The sequence below is a fragment of the Equus asinus genome, chromosome 5 (assembly GCF_041296235.1).
Source record: "Equus asinus isolate D_3611 breed Donkey chromosome 5, EquAss-T2T_v2, whole genome shotgun sequence".
Lineage (NCBI taxonomy): Eukaryota > Metazoa > Chordata > Mammalia > Perissodactyla > Equidae > Equus > Equus asinus.
Genome location: NC_091794.1, coordinates 25,462,980 through 25,483,783, shown reverse-complemented (window position 1 = coordinate 25,483,783; position 20,804 = coordinate 25,462,980). Strand labels below are relative to the sequence as shown.

Genomic DNA, 20,804 nt, shown 5'->3' with positions numbered 1-20,804 from the left:
GTTCTGCTTCTCGGTGGCCTGGGGTTCATCAGTTCTGATCCCGGGTGCAGACATGGCACCATTTGGCAAGCCATGCTGTGGTAGGCGTCCCACATATAAAGTAGAGGAAGATGGGCATGGATGTTAGCTCAGGGCCAGTCTTCCTCAGCCAAAAGAGGAGGATTGGCAGCAGATGTTAGCTCAGGCTGATATTTCTCAAAATAAATAATGCGTTAGAAAAAGTCATGCTAAGAAGAGGTCCTCGTATCAACTAATTTGTGTGTGCATGTGTGAGGAAGATTGGCCCTGAACTAACATCTGTGCCAGTCTTCCTCTATTTTGTTTGTGGGATGTCACCACAGCATGGCTGATGAGCCATGTGTAGGTCTGCACCCAGGATCTGAACCCTGGAACCCTGGGCCACCAAGGGTTCACGGAGTGTGTGAACTTAAGCACTACACCACCAGGCCAGCTCCCCATATCAGCTAATTAATGGATAGAATATATTTTAATTAACATAATGATTACATCACTAATCACTGATGTAATCTGAATTTCTTAGGAGTTAGTTTGATGTTAAAAAATTTTAGTATTGGGGCTGGCCCCGTGGCCGAGTGGTTGGGTTCGCGCGCTCCGCTGCAGGCGGCCCAGTGTTTCGTTGGTTCGAATCCTGGGCGCGGACATGGCACTGCTCATCAAGCCACGCTGAGGCAGCGTCCCATGTATCACAACTAGCAGAATCCACAGCGAAGAATATACAACTATGTACTGGGGGCTTTGGGGAGAAAAAGGAAAAAATAAAATCTTAAGAAAAAAAAAAAATTTTAGTATTTCCCAGAAATCTATTCACAGAAAGTATGAAATCAAATTTCAGGCCAAACTTCATCTAAAATTTAGGTAATTTAGAATCTTTGTTGTTGTTAGTGCCTTTGAGGCGCTTCCGACTCCTAGCGACGCTGTGTCCAGCAGAGCGGAACCCTACCCCGCCTTTGTCACCATCTGCTCATCTTCCGGCATTCTATCAACCAACACTCCACTGCTATTCATAGGGTTTTCATGGCCAGTTTTCTGGACGTGTGTGGCCAGGTCCTTCTCCCTAGTCTGTCTAGTCTGAAAGCTCTGCTGAAACCTGTCCACCTTGGTGACCCCACTGACGTTTGAAATACCGGTGGCACAGCAACAGCAGCCACCACAGTGTAACAACCAAGAGACAGGTGCTGTGGTTCCCTAACCAGAATACGAACCTGCGTCACAATGGTGAGAAGGCGGACTCTTAACTGCTTGACCACCAGGGTGATTTAGAATCTAAGTGATCACAAATAAGTAGGGTCAGTTAATAAAATGTTTGTGTTTATTTTCTTCCTTTTGAGAATCTCAAAATACATTAGGAATCTCCTCTTTGTGACTGCAAGTTTTAATGCGAATCTAAAATTTATCCTTCCTTTAACCATAAGAATCCTAAGTGAGACTGAGTAAATACATGTTATCAGTTACATATGTTGACGTTAGCCAAGATTTTAATACAAACCTCTGAAAACAATGCTAACTTCCTGATCATACATTGAACATTATCTAATTAACCAATTTTCAACCCACCATTTACATATATACATATATTTGGTAGAATGAGTATGCATAATTTGGAAATGCATTTTATAAAGTTACATTTAATTCGGTTTCCTGAAGTTATATATAATTTATTGTGTGTTTTTTAAAAGCCACACCAAAAGAGATGGGTTTTTTTTAAAAAAAGTTGATAAACGCTCTTCTGATTGTGGTGTCTGTTTGGCCAGGATCAGCATAGTCTCACTTCACACTTCAGCTCTAGCCCTTCTGCATGTTGAGCGCTGGGATGCACTTAACAAGTGCCGGGTCCTGTGCGTGTTGTGCTGTGAGCGTCACGAGGATGGAAAAGACGCGTTTCCTGTCCTCGAAGCGAGTATGGTCGCGTAGGGGACTTTATAGCATGTATTTAACACATATTAGTATGAATCTAAGAAAAAATTATGATTAAAATTTTTTTTAATTCCCCAAACTGAGGTTAGCAAGTCTTCTGCTTTTTTCTCTATAGCACTATATTCAGTTTCTGCAATTTTGGAGTTTAGAAATAAATTTTTGGAAACTACATACAAGTATGAAGTCCTTAGCAGGCCACTGTCAGAGAGTGTTATAATGGATGTTGTTTGGTTAGACTGAAAAAGGAAAGAAACCCATTGGGCTAATTCTGTGTGTGTGTCAGGAGGTGTATATCCACCCTATTAAAACTGGGACTCTAAATGCGTACGTAGAGCCTTCATCAATATTTATGTATATGTCTTCCCTGCAGGATCAGCCTCCGGCTTCAGCTTTTTCAGATGGATGAGGTCTCTTCTGATCCCTTCCTGCAGGTCTGTGCCAATCTGGGGCCGGGACCGGGGCGGATGAGTGCCCCGCAGCCCTGGGAGTGCTAAGGGGTGTCCCATTCCTAGCTGGGCTTGGTGAATTGTGTGGGAAGCTGACAACTGAGAACCTCGAGGAGACTCAGACACTCCTGCTCACTGCCCTGTACCACCCAGCCCCCAGCCTCAGCAATTCAGAAGCTTCCTCTGGCCCATGTCCTCTTCGCTTCTTATCCTCAGGAATCATGAGGAGAAGCTTTATTTAGAATCTGATTGCTGGTGATAAGGGAACTACTCTCAGTGAGTTCACCGTCTAAGACACACAAGCATCACTGCATAATCGTACACAAGACTAAGGCCAAAAGGACTCCTATTCTTCCATCTCAAGTCAGAGGTAGTTGACATGACTGTATTGGCGAAACTGCAGAGGCCAAGACCAGAAAGAGAGGAGAGATCCTGGAGGATTTCTGTGGGACCTCCATGTTCAAATACACAAGGAGAGGGAAGAACACACTTTCCTGAGACACAGGAGAAGGCCTCAGAGGGAACATAAGAGTTCATGAGTGCCCTAATCTCTTTCCTCCTCCGCCACCCTTCCAGTGCCAGTCCTTCCTCCCCTTTGAAGGCCTCAGGACTCCAAGGAGTTACTTCCCTCCCCTTTCAACATCAGTGAGGAGCCAAAGCTGCAGGCTGGGAAACACCAGGCAGAACCCAACCAAGTGTTTATTTTGTTTCATCTTGTTGGTTTGTTTTTGAAACTCTAGATGTCTGGGTTGCACTTGCCAATCTTTCCACCTCCCATGCCCACACATTGCTCATGGATTAGGAGACCCTTTCCCCTGATCCCAGATGGAAGTTCAATATATTTTTTTTCCATTTTTTTCTTATGGTAAAATACTCATAATATGAAATTTACCATCTTAACCATTTGTAAGTGTGCAGTTCAGTGGTATTAGGTACATTCATATCGTTGTGCAACTGTCACCGCCATGCACCTCCAGAACTCTTCATCTTGCAAAACAGAAACTCTATCCCCATTAAACAATAACTCCCCATTCCTCCCTCCCAAGAATCTTTTTTAAGACAGCTCTTTATAAGCACCAGTCTGTTCAAGTTGGCACAAGAAATGAAACCTTGGTGCTAGAGCCTGGGATGATGAAGACAAAGGAGCGGGTGCTATGAAAACCAACCGGGAGAGGGCTGAGGGGAGGGTGGGGGGGGGAGCACTCCCTGCCATCTGCTTGGAAGCTGGGCTGAAAGGCCTGTTTGGAGCTGTAGGAGGGATGGGGTCACCTTTCTGCCTCTCTTCCAGTCTGAGCCACCAGGTTGGGTGACTCAGGTCACAACACGCCTGCACTGGTCTCTTTGCTCCTACCACATAATCTTGAGGAAGAGTTGAGTTTAAGTGGAATAGATTCTGTGTAGAATTTGCCTACAGATTCTGGAGCTGCAAATGGTATGTGGTTGAGAATTTTTGGCCTTGCCTGATGTACAGGAATATTTTTAGGCATTTCTGGTTTCAAAGCCTACAAATGGCCATGGGAGATCGCTGCTCCTTATGGTGCACTTTGAATTCCTGGAATTTCACCTCGGAGGTCACTGTGGTGCTATGTAGAAAGAAGAATGTATTAGGAAGAGAATTATTCTTAGAAAAGGATAGTACTTTGGTTGAAATAGAACCCAGTCCACACTATTCATAGCTGTGTGGGCTCGTGAAGTGGGTGGTGGATGCCTCAGCTAACTCTCAACCCCAGACTTGCTGGCCTCACCTTGCTGACTCACCATGGCCGTTGACTGGTGTTTTGTGGTGGTTATTCAGGAGGGTTAAAGGACCAAGAGATGATGACTCATGTTAGAGTAGAAATTGGTAGCTGCATTTTCTATTTCGTAGTTTTGAGTTTTTTTCCACCCCTAGCCCCAGATGCTCTTCAAAACCGAAGACAAATAATATTTTGTGTTGGGGCAATGAAATTTGGCTATGTTACTTCCTCTGTTCCACTTACGGTTCCCCAATTATGTGAAATTAAGCCTGACCCTCAGAAGGCCTTCTTTCCCGAAGTCCCAGCAACCGCCCAGGTGATAATTCTTAGGCCATTTTAGACTAGACAGTGAAGTATATTATTTCCATGAACTCGGAAGAATGCAGTGGTTTCACCTTAAAGCATTAATGAAAAAAGTGCATTCGAAAAAACACTTATGTGTTGACTGGTATGGCATTTTTGTCACTTCCTAATCTTACTTCTTGAAGATTCAATCTTTACAGAAGTTAATTTGTTTCCCAGAAAACCTCAACCTATCTAATTTAGCTATGTTCTCATCAAGCAGCTGCAAGGCCTTAGTCATGTGACCCTGAATTTCTGTAACAGGACGTTTTTCCAGAGTCAGTTGAAACTTTCTGCTTCAGTTCCACAGATTTATAACATTAGATTTCTAATGTTTCTTTCTTTTTTTTTTTTTAAAGATTGGCACCTGAGGGGCCGGCCTGGTGACGCAGTGGTTAAGTTCACACGTTCCACTTCGGCGGCCCAGGTTCGCCGGTTTCGAACTTGGTAGCACTTGGTCTTTCCTTCTGATCATCCTTTGTGTTTCTCTCACCACAGGAGCTTGCGATGCCCCCAAGAGCAGATAATTTTGTCGCCGTCCCTAGCTAGGGTTGACATGGAGATGACTCAGCTCACCCAGGAGAATGCAGACTTTGCCACCCGGGATCGCTACCACCACTCCTCCCTTGTGAGTCGGGAGCAGCTGATGCCTGAGTATTAGAGTACTGAGCCCTCAGTACTAGGCAGCCCTAGGACCCTCTTCTCTTGGAGCTGTCGAGTGTACAGTGGACCCAAATCCCAGAACTTTTGTGGAGCTGGTTATCCCCCGTAAGAAGCTCAAAGATCTGTCCTCCCACTGCCATTTTGGACCATGGAAATCTGCATTTGTGTCTGCAGCAACACGTGTAACCAGGGTAACGGCTGAAGAGCTCCACGTGGACACCAACACTTGCAGGTGTGGAGAACCGGACCAGATTGCTTGTTCTGAGGGCCGCAATAAATAGTTATTTTAAATGTTATTTTATTGTTTATTTTTTGAATAAATAATATGCTCCCATGGTTCCAAATCCCAAAGTATAATCATATATATAGTGAAAAATCTCCCTCCCATTCTTATTCCCCATCTCTTCAGTTCCCATCTCCTGCCCCAGAGGTAACCACTGTCCTTATATATACTTCCAGCATCTCTTTGTGGAATGCAAGTAAATAGGAATGTGGATTATTATTACTCCCTTTTTATACACAAAAGGTAGTATATTGTACATGTGTTCTGCACTTTGCTTTTCCTCTTAGCTTGGAGGCATTTCCATATCAATACATACACAGTTTCCTCATTATTTCTCATTGTATGAGTGTGCTATAATTTATTTCATCAGTTCCACAATGATGGCATTTGGATGGTTTCCAGTCTTTTGCTATTACAATCAGTTCTGCAGTGAATAATCTTGTACATATGTCCAAGCATAAAGTTATATCTGTAGGATAAATTCCCCTAAATGGAATCGCAAGATCAAAGGGTACATGCATTTGTAAGCTATTATTGTTTAGTGCAAGTCTTTCTAATGAGAAACTTAAATAACCATGAATTACCTAGCGGTGACTCATGTTCTCAAAGCATTTGTGGTCCCCAGCTCTCTGAGCACCTTTGCAGCTGTTTTGCGGTATGAACGCCTGAGGGGACAGGACGATTTTGGTTCCTCTATGAGCTCAGTGTGACATTCATCACAAGTGGCCAGTCCTGGGGGCCATGGCAGTGGCTTCCCCCGGATAAGGTCAGCACGTGGCCCAGAGTCAGTGGTTTTACCACTGAGCCATGGGGGAAATCCTATTGGGTCAGTTCTGACCTCCGTCTTCTGTTGTGTGGATTCTCAGAAGTCAGGCTGCTGAGAACCACCTGGGAGGCTTGTTAAAAGTGCAGATTTCTACAGCTCACGCGCAGACTTTTTATTCGGTGGGTTTGGGGGAGAGTCCTGGACTTCCCATTTTTAATGAGACGAGTGCCTCAGGAGATTCGGCGTGGGAGATCCTTGGACCCCATTTTGAGAAACACTGACCTGTTGGATGGAACGGGCTTAAAGCGAATCGGGGGGTGGGACGGTCATGAGGGGCCAGTTGGCTCTTAGCGTCTCTCCTAGAAAATGAGATCTAGTTTATGATTACTCTTCACAATGAGGTCTAGTTTATTAGTACTGTTTATGTACTGTTTTGGTCAAATACCAGACTTCGGAACATCATTAGAAATGACTTAAAGAAAGCAAACTGAGTGAACAATAGTCCTGTGGGAAAGAGAAACGTCGTTAAAGACGGACTGTGTTCCTGAAGGCTTGAGTCGGTCATCCCTGAGGACACTTGTTAAGAAGAAGCTGCACTAGTTTCCTGTGGCTGATGTAACAAATAACACAAACCAAGTAGTTTAGAAACAACAGAAATTTATTCTCCCACAGTTCTGGAGGCCAGAGGTCCAAAATCAGTATCACTGAGCTGAAATCAAGGTGTTAGCAGGGCCATGCTCCCCTCCAGGGGAGCTCTCTCCCTGGGGGAGAATCCCATCCTTGCCTCTTTCAGCTTGCGGTGGCTGCTGGCATTCTTTTACTTGTGGCCACATCACTCCCATCCTCAAGGCCCCTGGTCACATGGCCTTCTTCTCTGTGTGTGAAGTCGGTCTCTGCCCCCGTCTTATAAGGATACACGTGATTGCATTTAGGGTCCCCCAGATAATCCAGGATCGTCTCCTTATCTCAAGAGCCTTGACTAATCACACCTGCAAAGGCTGTGCCAAATGAGGTAACATTCACAGGTCCCAAAGATCGGGATGTAGATACCTTGTGGGGCACCATTTTTTGGTCTACCACAGAAGCCATTGCTAATTCTGCTTTTGTGAATTCTGGATTACAAGCTAAAAAAGCAACTCCTCTGAAAAACGTGGTGCTGAGTTTGAAAACCATACCTAGCAGAAGATTCCAGTATCCAGGGTGAGAACTTCCCCAGCATGATTAATTTTATGGAAATGAGTATGAGAAGGATGGGGTATGATAAAGAATTCCACCATTCTACTTGGTCCTGGGGATCCCCAAACGAAGAGCTCCCAGTCTAGTGTGGGAGGCAGGTGCTAAATGTGCTGAGCCTTTAATTAGGTCCAAAAATCTTATATTTAACCAAAACTATTTTGTGTAATAAAAATAGTAATCAGTAAAGCAGCAATTAGGTCTTAGTCGGGGACCCCCAGAAAGCAGAAGTTTATGTGCAGCTGCTTTCCCGGGGGTGCATCCAGGAGGCAGGAATGAGAGAAAAGAGGAGTGGAGCAGGGAAGGAGGCATGTCATTGAGTTAGTGACCCCTCAGTGTCATGTACTCTGTAGCTTAATCTCGAGGGACCCTACTGAGAGACGATAGGAAAACTTGTGTCTCAAGACCCCCTTGGAGCAGGAGGAAGGGATGACAATTCATCCACTGGTTCCTGTTTCCCAGAGTCAAAGGTCAGCCATGAGGGGCGTTACCCTCCCTGCACTTGTGATTGGCACTTGCGTGAGTACCTAGTGAGCTCTGCAGCGAGCGGCTACTCTGTGGGCACAAGGCGCCATTGGGTTTGTCTGCATGAAATTGGCTGGAGCCCAGCAGAATTGGTTGCTGCAGTGGTGGCTGAGATGGAACAAGTGGCCTTGGCCCCAGAGATGGGTGGGGCAGAGAGGCTCTGAAGTGGTGTCATAGAGGTGTCATATACAACCCATATATTGACAAAGGCCAGTAGTAAGTACAGGTTGTCAGAAAGATGAGACACAGATATCACTAGATCATTTAGATAGAGTTTACTTATCTAAAGGATGCTCAAAAATGTCAGCACAGTCAGGATATATGGCAGTGAGGCTAGCAACCTTTGCTAAAATGGACTGAGGGGCAGATTCCTGGCCTAAAGGTTTTACCAAGGAGTGCACAGTGGTAGGTGAGAATGTCTGAATGATTTAGAGTCGTATCAGACCTTCTGGGACCATGAATGTCCCCCTTCGGGCCATGCTATCAATTTATCCATCCAATGATCCATCCATTCACCCATCCATCTGTCTACCTACCCACTCACCCACTGACCCATCCATTCACCCACCCATTCATGGCTGGAACAACTTTACCCGTGCCTGAGACCATCTCACCTGAGCCAGGTACACCTCACCAATCTCAAAGCTTTATAATGTAAAAATATGATCACAGGCCATTCAGGCAGAAATGAACTCAGCCACCATCTTCAAACTTTTAGAGTCAGTACAGCCCAATTCTAGAGCATTCTTGAACTTGGGGCTGGTACCCAGAACAGGGGTCATTTTCTCAGATGTTTCTGAGAGTCATGCTAACAAGTCCTCCAACCTACACAAGAGGTGCATCCTGCACAAACAATTATAAATCATTGTGGAAGTTTGAGGTTCAGGATTCCATCAGTCTCCCCTCCAGGTTTCTGACTAAGGGAGTATATTGAAGGATGGGAAACAGTGTGCCAGTTTATGTATTACTACCTGGACAAGGGTGCAGGAGCTGCAGTGGAGAATGCAGCTGAGGTCAGAAGGTTGAAGCAAGGCCTGTAGTGTCTAACCTTCTTCCTCTTGAGTCTAAGAATCCACTTCCAAAGACCCTTGGAAGAGGAGCTGGAATCAAGAGGGGGAATGACCAGTTGGTCTCATCACCCACTAATGCGTGGGCAGAGATCATAAGGTGACCACACATTACCTTCCAACTCCAGGCCCTGCCCACCAATGAAACCTCGTCCCACCTCTGACCAGTCAGATTGGCCTCCCCCTCCCATGGGGAGGAGCACATGTGGGATGACCAGGTGGGGTGGGGGCAGAAGTGTTCTCTCTTGGGTGGTAGCTCCATCCTCTCCATGGGCAGAGGAGGACAGTAAGGAGAGCTGAAGGGACCCCAGTAGCAGTAAAAGCAGTGACAGAGGCAAATGCGGGGTCTGTGGAAGGGCAGAGGAGCCCTAAGCCACTCTGACAACAGTCAGGGAAGGCTCCTTGGAGGAGGAGATATCTGACCTGCATCCAAGCACTTAGAGGGCAGAGAGGAGGGGCAGGTCATTCCCGATAGAGGGGAGAGCATCATCAACAGCATGTGGGGGCTGATGGGTAATTCAGGGTTTCAGGGGCGTAGGGGTGAGGCAGCACAAGGCAAGAGAAGCACTGGAAAGGCAGGCAGGGCCAGGTCCTCACCACCTGGGCCTTGTACCCCACTGTGTGTGCTACAACAATGAGGAGGGAAGGCTGAAGAATGGTAATAAAAATCCATCCTCAACAGTCTGTAAGGCTTTATCAGAAGACCCTTGTAAGAATTAGCGAGCATGATCCAGGCTCAGCAACAATCCAGCTTCAGATCTACACTTTTTCTGATGCTTGTGTTGCTGTTTCTGTTCTCCTAAGCTGGAGAGGGGAGAGAGGACCAGTGCCGGCTTCCACTCCTGGGGTCGGAGCCCGTGGGCGGCCAGGCTGAGGAACCATGAGGGCTGCAGGGCCAGGGACCAGTCATCTGACGTTCACACAGCCCCTGCCATGTACTGAGTAGCAGCTGTACCGGCAGCTTGTGGGTGTGGGTTGTTGGGTGGGAGAATTGTGTGGAGACAAGAACAGAACACACAGTCCTGCTGTATTACTTTCCTGTTGCTGCTGTAACAAAGCACCACAAATCTAGTGGCTTAAAGCAACACAAATGCATTGTCTTACAGGTCAAGAGGTCAGAAGTCCGAAATGGGTATCACTAAGCTCAAACCAAGGCATCAGCAGGGCTGTACTCCTGGAGGCTCTCGGGGGGAATCTGTTTCCTTGCTTTTTCCAGCTTCTAGAGGCCACCTGCATTCCTTGGTGGTGGCCCCTTCCATCTTCCAAGCCAGCAATCAACAATCACATTTACTCCCACCTCTGCTTCTATCATCACATCTTCTCTAACTCTCCTCCCTCCCTCTCCTGCTTTTAAAAACCCATGTGATTAGATTGGGTCCACCCAGATAATCCAGCGTAATCTCCCCATCTCAAGACCCTTAATTTAATCACATCTGCAAAGTTGCTTTTGCAGGATAAGTAACTATTCATAGGTTCTGGGGATTAGGACCTGGCCATCTTTGGGGGGCGGGGATGCTGGGGGAACAGTGGAGGTGCACAGGGAAATGGCTGGAGCAGATCTGCAAAGCGTAGGGCATACAGCCAAACAACACCCAGCAAACTGAATGCACATGTGCTGAGGAGACATCAAGTGAGGAAGAAATCCAGGAGACTTCTTGGAGGAAACGGGTTTTGAACCAGGTGGATCAGAGGATATGGAAAGGCTTGTGAACTAAGAGAATGAGGTAAAGGAAGACAAATGAGACAGAAGGACCAAAGCAAGTGGATGTAGGTCTTCCCTTCTTCCTACCTTTGACTTTTCAGGGGGCTCACTTGAGAGGGAGTTTGGCATGGTTGCAAATTCATGCGGTAGGGAGAAGAAAATCTCTGAATCCTAACTCCCCACTTACTAGCTTGGTGACCTTGGGCAGGCTTCTTAACCTCTCTGGGCCTTGATTTCCTTCTCTGTAAAATGAGAATAATAATTCCTACCTGCCTCCAAGTGTAGTTGTGAGTACTCAATTAAATGAGACTCACATTTTTGGGGAGGAAATAAAGGTAGGAGAGGTGTCATAAAAGTGTCCTCCCACCACCCCTGCTGATTCTGTGTCACTTAGTGTGGGCAACCCAGAAAGAAAGAAAAAAATCCATGGGAACTGCAGTGACTCCTGGCACCTGCCAGCCTGAAATTTCAGAGCAGAGTGGAGTCCTATGGCTTCAGCAGGCTGCTGTGTATCTGGACAGCCACAGGCAAGGTGGGACACCTTCATCGGCCCCCAGCAGGAAATCTGCGCACACCCAATCAGAGCGAGGAGAACCCACATCGTCCCCCCCCCTCCCCCCACCCCCCTGCCCTGGCTTTTCAGATTCGTTTGGCCACCTCCCTATTCTACTTCCTTCAGGCTTCTCCCTTCTCTTTCCTGAGCCTGGGGAATTTTTCTTAAACATTGAAAACCTACCCCTTTCTCCAGCTTTTTTGAACCGAGGCTTACTCTACAGCAAATAAGCCACTTCTTGCTATGTCTTATCCCCTCGACGTCTACATAGATGCCCGAGAGGAGAGGACCAGCTGTCGTGATCTGTAGCACAGGCTGCGGGTCATTCCACACTGTTTGCACTTCCCCACAGGCAGGGGGATGCAGAAGTCTGTACTCACCACACCCTGCTCAGCATCCCCGCATCTGGGAGATGGACCTGGGCTCCTCTGGGGAGACTCATAAGCAGAAATGGATGCCAGTTGGTCAGTTTGAGGCAGCAAGTAGAGGAGGCATAAGCTCCTGATTCTTGACAAGGTTCTCTTCTTGGGGGGAAGGTCACATTCAAATAAAAAGCAAAGCAGATGGCAGGAAAGACCCACCAGCATCAGGGGGTCCCTAGTGCTCCTGGGCGTGCAGCCCATCTCGCGGCATTGAGGCTGGCGCCCTTCCCCTGTTCCCTGGTCTGATGGGCTAGGGATGAGTGGAGGATGGATAGCCATTGACCACTCGCCACCATTCACTGAGGTGAGGGTGGCCACAGCCTCCTTCTAAAAGAGGCAGGAGCAGTTCTTTAAATGGGAGTCACTACAATGATGGAGAGCCTGAATCTTTTCCCTATTTTATTGTTTCTTAAAAACACACCTGTGTGTGTGCGCACATGCACGTGCACTCTCCTGACTGTTTGTGTCTGTTAGAAAAGGCATTATGTGAAAAGAAGCTGGACTCACCAAATGTGAAGACTGGCGTAAAATGGGGGCCATGTGGTCTGCGTCAGATTCACTTTGGGAAGCCCCGAGGGCAAATGGCATTTCAAAGGATTAGCAGTCATCCCCCAGCAGCCAGCAAGGGGGCTCAATGGATGCTGATCTGCCCAACGTGACATACGCCATATGTGTTAAGAGGCTGAAGACAGAGAAAACAAAACTGCTTGCAAATATGAACCCCAAAGTGAAAGTCACAAGGGCAGATGCTCCAAATGGCAGTGTCAATTTTTAATTGAGCTGCTTGTCAGATGGGTGACTCTGTGTAACTCTATGCGTTTGTATTAGTCAGGGTGGGCTTGTTGCTACAACAAACAGCTCCCAGTCTCAGTGACTTGACACTTTATAAGTTCATTTCTGGCTCATGTTCCAGTTTGACACAAGTCAGAAGCGGGTGGGGAGCTCTGCTCTGCACTGTCATTCAGAGACCTGGCTCCTTCTGTTTAGTAGCTTGAATATCTTCTAGGCCCTCAGAGTCTTCCCCTGAATTCTCAGCAACCAGCTGGCAGGAGAGGGAAGAAAGGGAGGATGCCACTGAGATTTTAGGGGCCAGGACTAAAAGAGCTCATATCACTTCCTCCGCTAGCCAGAACTAGGCAAATAGTCTGTCTCATTGAAAGACTGGCTGAGAAACGCAGGCCAGCTGTGTGCTCAGGAAGACGAGGAACCAGGTGTGGTGGGCACCTGGACAGTCTCTGCCCCTGTGCTCAGGATAAGAACGGCTGGATTGAGTTCTTTGCTGATGGCAAATGAGTCAGTCTCCTGATGTGCCCTGAGTAGGTTGGCCCCTTCCGAGCTCTGTCTTCTGTGGGAAGTTATATGGTTGATCCAATGATTTCTGCCATTCCTTAAATCATGCCTGGAATTCCATTTTCAATATTCTCTTCAGAGCCTTTGAATATTCTCGTGAATGGCATGTTTTATCCTTTGAGGGTTCATTTGATTTCTGGAAGCATCAGAAACCATTTGGAACCAAACCTGGGAATAAGGGGACCAAAGAAGCCAAATTATCTTCTTTGGGTCAAAACTGAGGTGTGACCATAAAGCAGACTGACTCATGAGGCAATTTCCAAAGATGAGATGCCAACACAACACATTTGGAGAACCGACAGTGTCATGGGAATAATTCTGTAAGACTTCTCAAGGTGCCGATATGGAGGAACAGCATTTATGTCGATAAATTGTGCATGTGCATGCGTGAGTGCATGTGTGTGTGTGTGTGTGTAGTGAGTGACTCTGTAGTTTTGGTTCACATGCTGTGTTTTATTCTTGATCTGCTTTGGGATTTTTTGCCCAACTGGATTGAAAGAGCCTCAGTAGGAGAGGTGTATCTTCAGTTATAAATCATTCCAATTTATGGTTTTAAGTATTTTTTATGTGCTCTGTCAAGTATGCAACCCATCACACATTCAGTCACTCGCTTAGTAAATATTTATTGAAGGTCCATGTGTGCAAAGCCACTTTTTAAATTCAGAAACTGTAAAACCAGATGACAACTATTGCTTCCCCAGCAGCCTGAAGCTCGGTTTGTAGGTGCTGGGAGCAGAGTGTTGTAGGAGAAGCAGCAGGAATTGGACACAGACTTCTTGGAAGGCCAAGAAGAGAGGAAACTGGGCATGGAATAGGCTGCACTTCAATGGTTCAACCAAAGTGTTCTGAGAAGAGGGATTATCCGTAAGATTTCCTTCCAGACTGAAGGCACTGGACCAGCTCTTTTCCCGACTGATGTTTTACCTTCCTGGATAAACCCAGTGCCCTGGAACATCTTCACACCTGTTTTAGAATTACTCGTTTCACCCTAAGACACCCAACCGGAGCATATCTTTCCTCGTGAGCAGTAGAGGAAGCACGAGATAGGGGCGGCCCCTGCTCCACGGCTGCAGTTCCCGGAGAGGCTTTGGGGATTCCATTCTTCCATCATGCAGCTGCCTTCAGAGGCGACCGGGGAAAGCCTTATTCCTGAAAGCATAGCCCTCAGTTCGCCAGCATAAAAAAATCACCTGGGATGGTTGCTCAAATGCAGATTCCTGGGCTCTTCCAGACCTAGTATCTCAGATTTTCTTGGTGAAGCCTAGGAACATCCATTTTTAAGTACTGCCTCCCCAAGGTGATTCCCTAAAGTTTGAGAAGCACAGGTGGAAGGGCTTTGGGCTGACCTGGGTCTGAGACTAGCCGATCCAGCAGCTCCATGCTCTCTGCTGGGCAGCTGCCATCCCAGACCAGAGCTCCGTGTGCTACACGCTGGCGAAGCGGGCTGCTCCGTGCTGGGGTCAGATAAACCACCCTGCAGGGAGGCACTTCTCCATGGGCCACACTGACCAGCCAGAGACAAAGCACTTCCGATCCTCGTTCCACCGAGCGGCGGAGTTGGGCTGCACCACCTTGGTGTGCATGTGTGTGCACAGTTGTGAGTGTGTTTGCAGCTGTGAGTCTATCTATCTATACACCAGGGTATACACATTTTGTTCTCTCTGCCACTCACTGGTACAGCCTGTCCCCTTATCTCTCATCCCAACCCCAACTCCTCCCTTCCTTCCACTCCTGCCTCTCAGGATGCTAGGGCTCCACAGCCCACCTGGGCGCCACGGTCACCGCACCCATCTGCAGCCGGGGGCCCGCAATTCGTGGTCAATCCTTAAAAAATTAAAAAACCTTTACTGAACCAGGCATTACGCTCGACACCCGTATTCATTGTCTTATTCGATCCTCAGAACAACTCAGTGAGGTAGGTCTTGTTGTGTCCCCCGTTAGAGATGAGGGAACTGAGGCTCAGGAGGGTTAAGTAACTTACTCAAGGCGTAGTTAGTAAGTAGCAGAGCTGGGTTTAAACGGAGATCATTCATTCATCACTGTTCACAGTCCTCATGGAGGCCAGCCGAGACCTTCTGTTCTCTCTGTAAGTCCACACCTTCTCCTCCTTCACCTCTAGTGCAGGCGTTGGCAAACTGTAGCCCCGTGGGCCAAATGAAGCCCAGGGCCTGTCTTTTTTTAAAATTGAGGTGAAATTCACATGACATAAAAATAACCATTTTAACCACTGCTTGTTTTTGAAAGTAAAGTTTTATTGGAACACAGCTACACCCATTCACTCACATATTGTCTGTTGCTGCTTTCACACGACAGTGACAGCATTGAGTAGTGGTGACAGAGACCATATGGACCACAAAGCCTAAAATATTGATTAGCTAGCCCTTTAGGGAAAAAGTATCCTGGCCCCCGCCGTAGAGAGTTTTGATCTGGATCCACGCCCTTGGAATGAGTTTTCTCAGACATCTGTGTCTCCATTAAAAACGCCTGTCCTTCCCGAAGGTAACCGCTCCGTCTTCGTCGGATGCTGTGCTTTTGCATGGACTCGCTCCTCTGCCACCTGTTTTTTCTTCCTTCTTCCTCTTGTCTCCACCCAGACATGGGTCAGTCCTGGCAAACACACACCTGTGCCTGATCTGCCAGCTGCCATTCCATTTTCCTTTCTTCGCCTGCCAAATGCCTGGTATGGATGGTTTATACCTGGATATTCCACTTATGTTTTCCCTCCTCACCTCTACAATCCAACTTCTGCCCTTCAGCTAGCCTTTTGTGTACATCTCCATGTGGATGTCTTGGTGTTACATGCGAGTCAAGTGATCTACCCCGCATCCCATCTTTGCTAAGCCCATGTTATCCTGCTGTCTCAAATTAGTTACTGTGGGGCCATTTCTGCCTCTCCTCTCTCTTTGTCTCTCGTTACATCTGTTCTGTTACCAAATTCTGTTGCCTTTTTTGGAAGTATCTCTTGGGTTGCTCTCTTCCTCATTCCCACCATCAGTTCCTCGGTCCAGGCTTCCATCACCTCATGTCTGGATCACTGCAGTGTAACTGGTCTCCCTACCTGCTTCTCTCTTTTCGAATCTGCTCTCTCCAGCCCATTTTTCAAATGCTGAGAGCTCAGATAGGATCAGGCCCTGCGTTTGCCTTCACTGTTCCTTCCAGCCTTTTCTCACCACACTCCCCATGCTGTGCTGAACACAGTGGGTCTCTACAGGACTCCGCACCTGTATAATACTCTTTCTTCTACTTAGAATTTTCTCTGTTTTCTTTACTTGTAAACTCCTCAACACCCTTCAGGAAAGAATTCTAATGTCCCCTCTCTAAGAAAGCTTTCTCCAGCAAATCCTCAATGTTCTTAGAGCACCTGGTTCATGGTTATGTAAAATAACTTACTTTACATTACACTTATTTATGGATCTGGCTTTTCTCCTAATCTGCCGGCTGGCTAGTCAGGGGCAGGGACTATATAAGTCTCCCTCCTTTCTAAGATGTACGCAGAGCCTGGCACAGTGACTGCTGGTAAAGAGTAGGTGCTCAATAAATGCTTTTGGGCAGCCACTGTGATCAAGTCCCTCCACTGCTGAGCTTACACTGAGTCTGTTTCCTTCTGCACGAAGTTTAAGGCAGTGGTTTTAAACCCTGGCTGCACATGAGACTCACCTGGGGAGCTTTTAAAGAACACTGATGCCCAGGCCCCATGGCCAGAGATTCTGATTAGGGAGGTGGGATCCACCCACCTGCAGTTTGTAAAAACTCCCTTGGGAATTCTAATGTCCAGCCAGGGTTGAGAGTCACTAGCCTAGTGCCTTGTGTTCACGGCTCTCATTCATTCCTCTATCTCCTTATGAGTTCCTGCTCAGAAGCCCTCTTGCACATGCAGCCTCCTTCCTGGGCCGCTCTCTGTCTCCTTCAGGCTACAATTCTCCCTCGACCCAGATGAGGGCAGGGACCCAGTAGCTTTGCATCCCCAGAGCACCAAGCACAGGGCCACCCATGCCACGGGAGCTCCTGCAGGGCGTGAACCTCAGAGCACAGGCTTTGTTTGGGTTGGGTGGGAGGAAGAACGGGGTGGGGTGGGAGCTTGCGGCAGGTGCCCAGCCTGCCTCCACACCAGTGTGTGGACAGTGCCAGCTTCCCTGCACCACAAATAACCCTGTGTTGGCAGAGTGCACAGAGCCTTAGATTTGTTCTGCTGGTCAGCAACCTCTAGCCCTGTTTCCTGTCTCACACTCTTGTCTGACTCCTTATGACGGGGGAGAGTGCAGGGTAGTGGACGGGACGTTGGGCGGCTGTCTGAAGATGAGTTCAGTCCTGGCCGTCTGTGTGTCCTCTGCGGGCATATCCCTCCCTTTGGGCCTAGCCTTCAGGTCCCTACAGCTCAGACAGGGTTGTTTTGTTGCTCATCTAGACCAGGAGCCCCCAATTGCTATAAGGCAACGTCACTTGGAAGGGACAAAAGATGTCAGAGGCCACATGTTCCCACTTGCCCATGTGAGACAGAGCCCTTTGGAGGCAGGATACTTTGAGACATTTCTCCTTTATTGCCCACAGATGGCCAGGGACTGGGGACACCTTTTGTCTACTGAAAGCCACACGTTCAAATTTTGAAAACAGATAAATCAAGAGCCTCATAATATAACTGTTAGTTAATTTTTTTAAATAAAAGAAATAGTAATAGTACCTTATTTTTACATGACACTTTTTTCTCACAGCCATCATCTTATTTGATTGTCACAGTTACCCCATGAGGTAGTGATATTTACCAATGGCAGCTATTACTGACCATCTTTTGCAGATGAGAAAACAGACTCACTGAGCTTAATTGATTGACTCAACGTTGTAGAACCAGAGAATAGAGAAGCCAGAACAAGGACTTCTGTGTTCTGCTTCCTACTCCAGAGTCCTTTTATGAAACATCCCACTTGCCCACCTCCATCTTTCCAAAGGGAAATAGTTTTCATTTCTTTTTCACCTTATTATAAAAGCAGTACATGCCGTCAAAAGACGCACAGGAACATTAATGGCAGCACTATTTGTGATAGCTCCAGATGGAAACTATTCAAATGCCCATTAACAATAGGAGGGAAAATAGATTGTGGGATAGCCCCACCATGGATACTATTGAGCAAGGAGAATGAAGAGTCCATAACGACCTACAACAATGTGAGCGACTCTCACCGCCATAATGCTGAGCAGTAGAAGCTGGACATGAAAGAGTGCGTATTACAGTATGTATACAAATACAGACCAGGTAATTTGTACTTTATCAAAAAATACCAATCTGTGCTGTAGGAAGTCAGGACAGTGGTGACCCGTGGAGGAGAATGACTGGAAGGGCACATGGGCATCTTTCCATCTGGGTGCTGATGACACAAATGTTCTGTTAGTGACATTCACCTGCATGGCACGTTTATGGCACACTACAGGTGCACTTTTTTCTATTTACATCATATTTTAATAAAAAGTTTTAAATAGTTGCTCATGCTCTTGTAAGAAATTCAGACAACACAGAGAAGTACACATTCTTCAATCAATTTTAAAAATTAAACCCAAAGAATGTAAAAGTTTCTTTCACAGATACAAAGAAAAAGTGATTAGTTCTGTGTAACAGTTTGTTAAAGACAAAACATGGACGAGAGAAGGAGAAAAAAATGGGCATGAGTTGGTTGGAAGAAAGGCACAAAAAGAGAAGAGAAGAGGGGCTGGCCCCGTGGCCGAGTGGTTAAGTGCGCGCGCTCCGCTGCAGGCGGCCCAGTGTTTCATTGGTTCGAATCCTGGGCGCGGACATGGCACTGCTCATCAGACCACGCTGAGGCAGCGTCCCACATGCACAACTAGGAGAACCCACAACGAAGAATACACAACTATGTACCAGGGGGCTTTGGGGAGAAAAAGGAAAAAATAAAAAAAAATCTTTAAAAAAAAAAAAAAGAGAAGAGAAGAGAGGCTGATGGAGATGTAGAGAAATGGGTGGGCTGCAAGGCCCTCAGTGATGCAACACAAGTCATGAAGACAAGGAGAGACTGAGATACCCAGAGATGACCCCACGGAGGAGACCCTGTGGACAGAAAGTGACATAGAGAAAAGCCAAAAGACTAGAAGGCCCAATGGGGTGTAGAGGAAGATGAAAATCCCCAGCATCACAGAATGAGGCAGAGAGGAGCAGCAAAGAGGATGGGGGGTGGGGGTCGGCTCAGAGGTGAAGGTGTGGACGTGATGCCAGATAGCTAACCTGGACCGGGAGTGAGGGGAGCGTGTTATCACTGCTTTTTGAAAGGCAGGGTTGTTCTGCAGTCACATGAAGACATTGCCTTCCAATGACTCTGGATCAGGCCCTGGCGCTCGGGAAGTGTCATCTAATATGTGCTGACTGGTTGATGGAATGAAACAATGCCCCCAAATCCAGCCTCTCTGCCCACAGTGGGAACTTCACCTCTGGGGTTTCTGCTCCTTCCCTAGGGCCCCAGCCACTTTGCGCAGTGTCCTGGCATTCCAGGAATTTCCCTGCCTGCTCTGGGGAGGATTTTTCACGCTGGAAGCTATTACAAAATAAGACCGCTTTATCAGAATCCTGTTGCGTCGGAGAATGTTCCTGGCTTATTGACGTTTACAGTGTGTAACCGATTTTATCGGAGGAATGTTGTTTGGAATGGAATGGTCCTCTCAGATGGGCAGACAAGAAGCGGAAGGTCATTCGAGGACCCACCCCAAGCGGTCTAAGTTGGAACTCAGGGTTGCTATACATGATGCTTGGGAGCCTGGCCAAGCCATGAGCAAGGCTTCCTCCCTGGAGAAGCTCCCAGCCCCTTTGCAGAGGGATTGCCGTGTTTACATTCCCACCTTGGCCCTCCAGGCGAGTGTCCCTGGAGGCCTGCAAAAGCCAGGACTCCAGGACTCTAACGGAGAAGCAGCAGCGGCTCCCGAGGCTTGGGCTCCAGTGAGCAGCCCAGTCAGCCTGGACAAAATGAAACCATTCCTGACATTCCAGGAAGGGGACAGTCAAAAATAGGGAGATGGGTTTATTCCTCGTTTTGTCAAAATCCCAAGGCATGCGTCTTCCTGGAGCCCTGAACGAAATAGTGCAAGCGGAGCGAGTGCCCCATGGAGGCCTTGAATTCTCTCTCTTCTGTTATAGCCCTGGTGCTGGCGAGGCCAGCGCGGCAGCTTCTGTCTGCAGGGGTACCTGACGTCTTACTGGGCAGAGGAAAGGAGTGAGTGGGATGCAGAGACGGGAAGGGAGGAGGGGTCAAGAGAGGTCAGAAGTCTTTGTTGCTGGGGGAGGGAATCTACCCCGAAGTGGGAGGGGGCTGAGGGGCCCCAACTCAGGCCAAGGATGCTGGGTGCCGGTCAGCAGAGAGGAGCAGGCTGGGAACAGCTGGGGCTGCTGGAGCCTCTCCACGAATCTCTACAAGCCCTTGACAGGGCTGGGCATTCCAGCACATTGCTCTCACTCTCTACAACCCTTGCTAACTTCTTCATTGCAGTGGGTAGAATTGTGTTCGCAAAAAAGACATGTTCAGGTCCTAACCCCTGGTATCTGGGCATGCAACTTTATTTGAAAAGGTCCTTGCAGATGTAATCAAGCTAAAATGAGATCGTACTAAATTAGGCTGAGCCCTAAATCCAGGGACTGGGGTCCGTGTGAGAAGTCCGTGTGAAGACGCAGACACAGCAGAAGGAAGAAGGCCATGTGCTGATGGAGAGACTGTGGGGAGGCGTCTACAAGCCAAGGAGCACCAAGGATGGCCGGCAACCACCAGAAATTAGGAAGAGGAGGGGAAGGA

The 20,804-nt window shown here is 47.6% G+C and overlaps 1 protein-coding gene across 4 annotated transcripts in view; it reads left to right on the top strand.

Moving 5' to 3' along the window:
* The window catches only part of SLC12A8 (solute carrier family 12 member 8), a 126,861-nt gene extending 121,443 nt beyond the window's left edge, over window positions 1–5,418 (top strand). For all 4 annotated transcript variants that reach the window (XM_070509091.1, XM_070509089.1, XM_070509090.1 and 1 more), the window contains 2 exons: window positions 2,306–2,366; window positions 4,958–5,418. In XM_070509091.1, coding sequence (XP_070365192.1) covers window positions 2,306–2,366; window positions 4,958–5,120 — 224 coding nt within the window. In that variant the 3' untranslated portion in view covers window positions 5,121–5,418. The remainder of the gene's footprint in view (window positions 1–2,305; window positions 2,367–4,957) is intronic.
* Window positions 5,419–20,804: the final 15,386 nt, after the last annotated feature.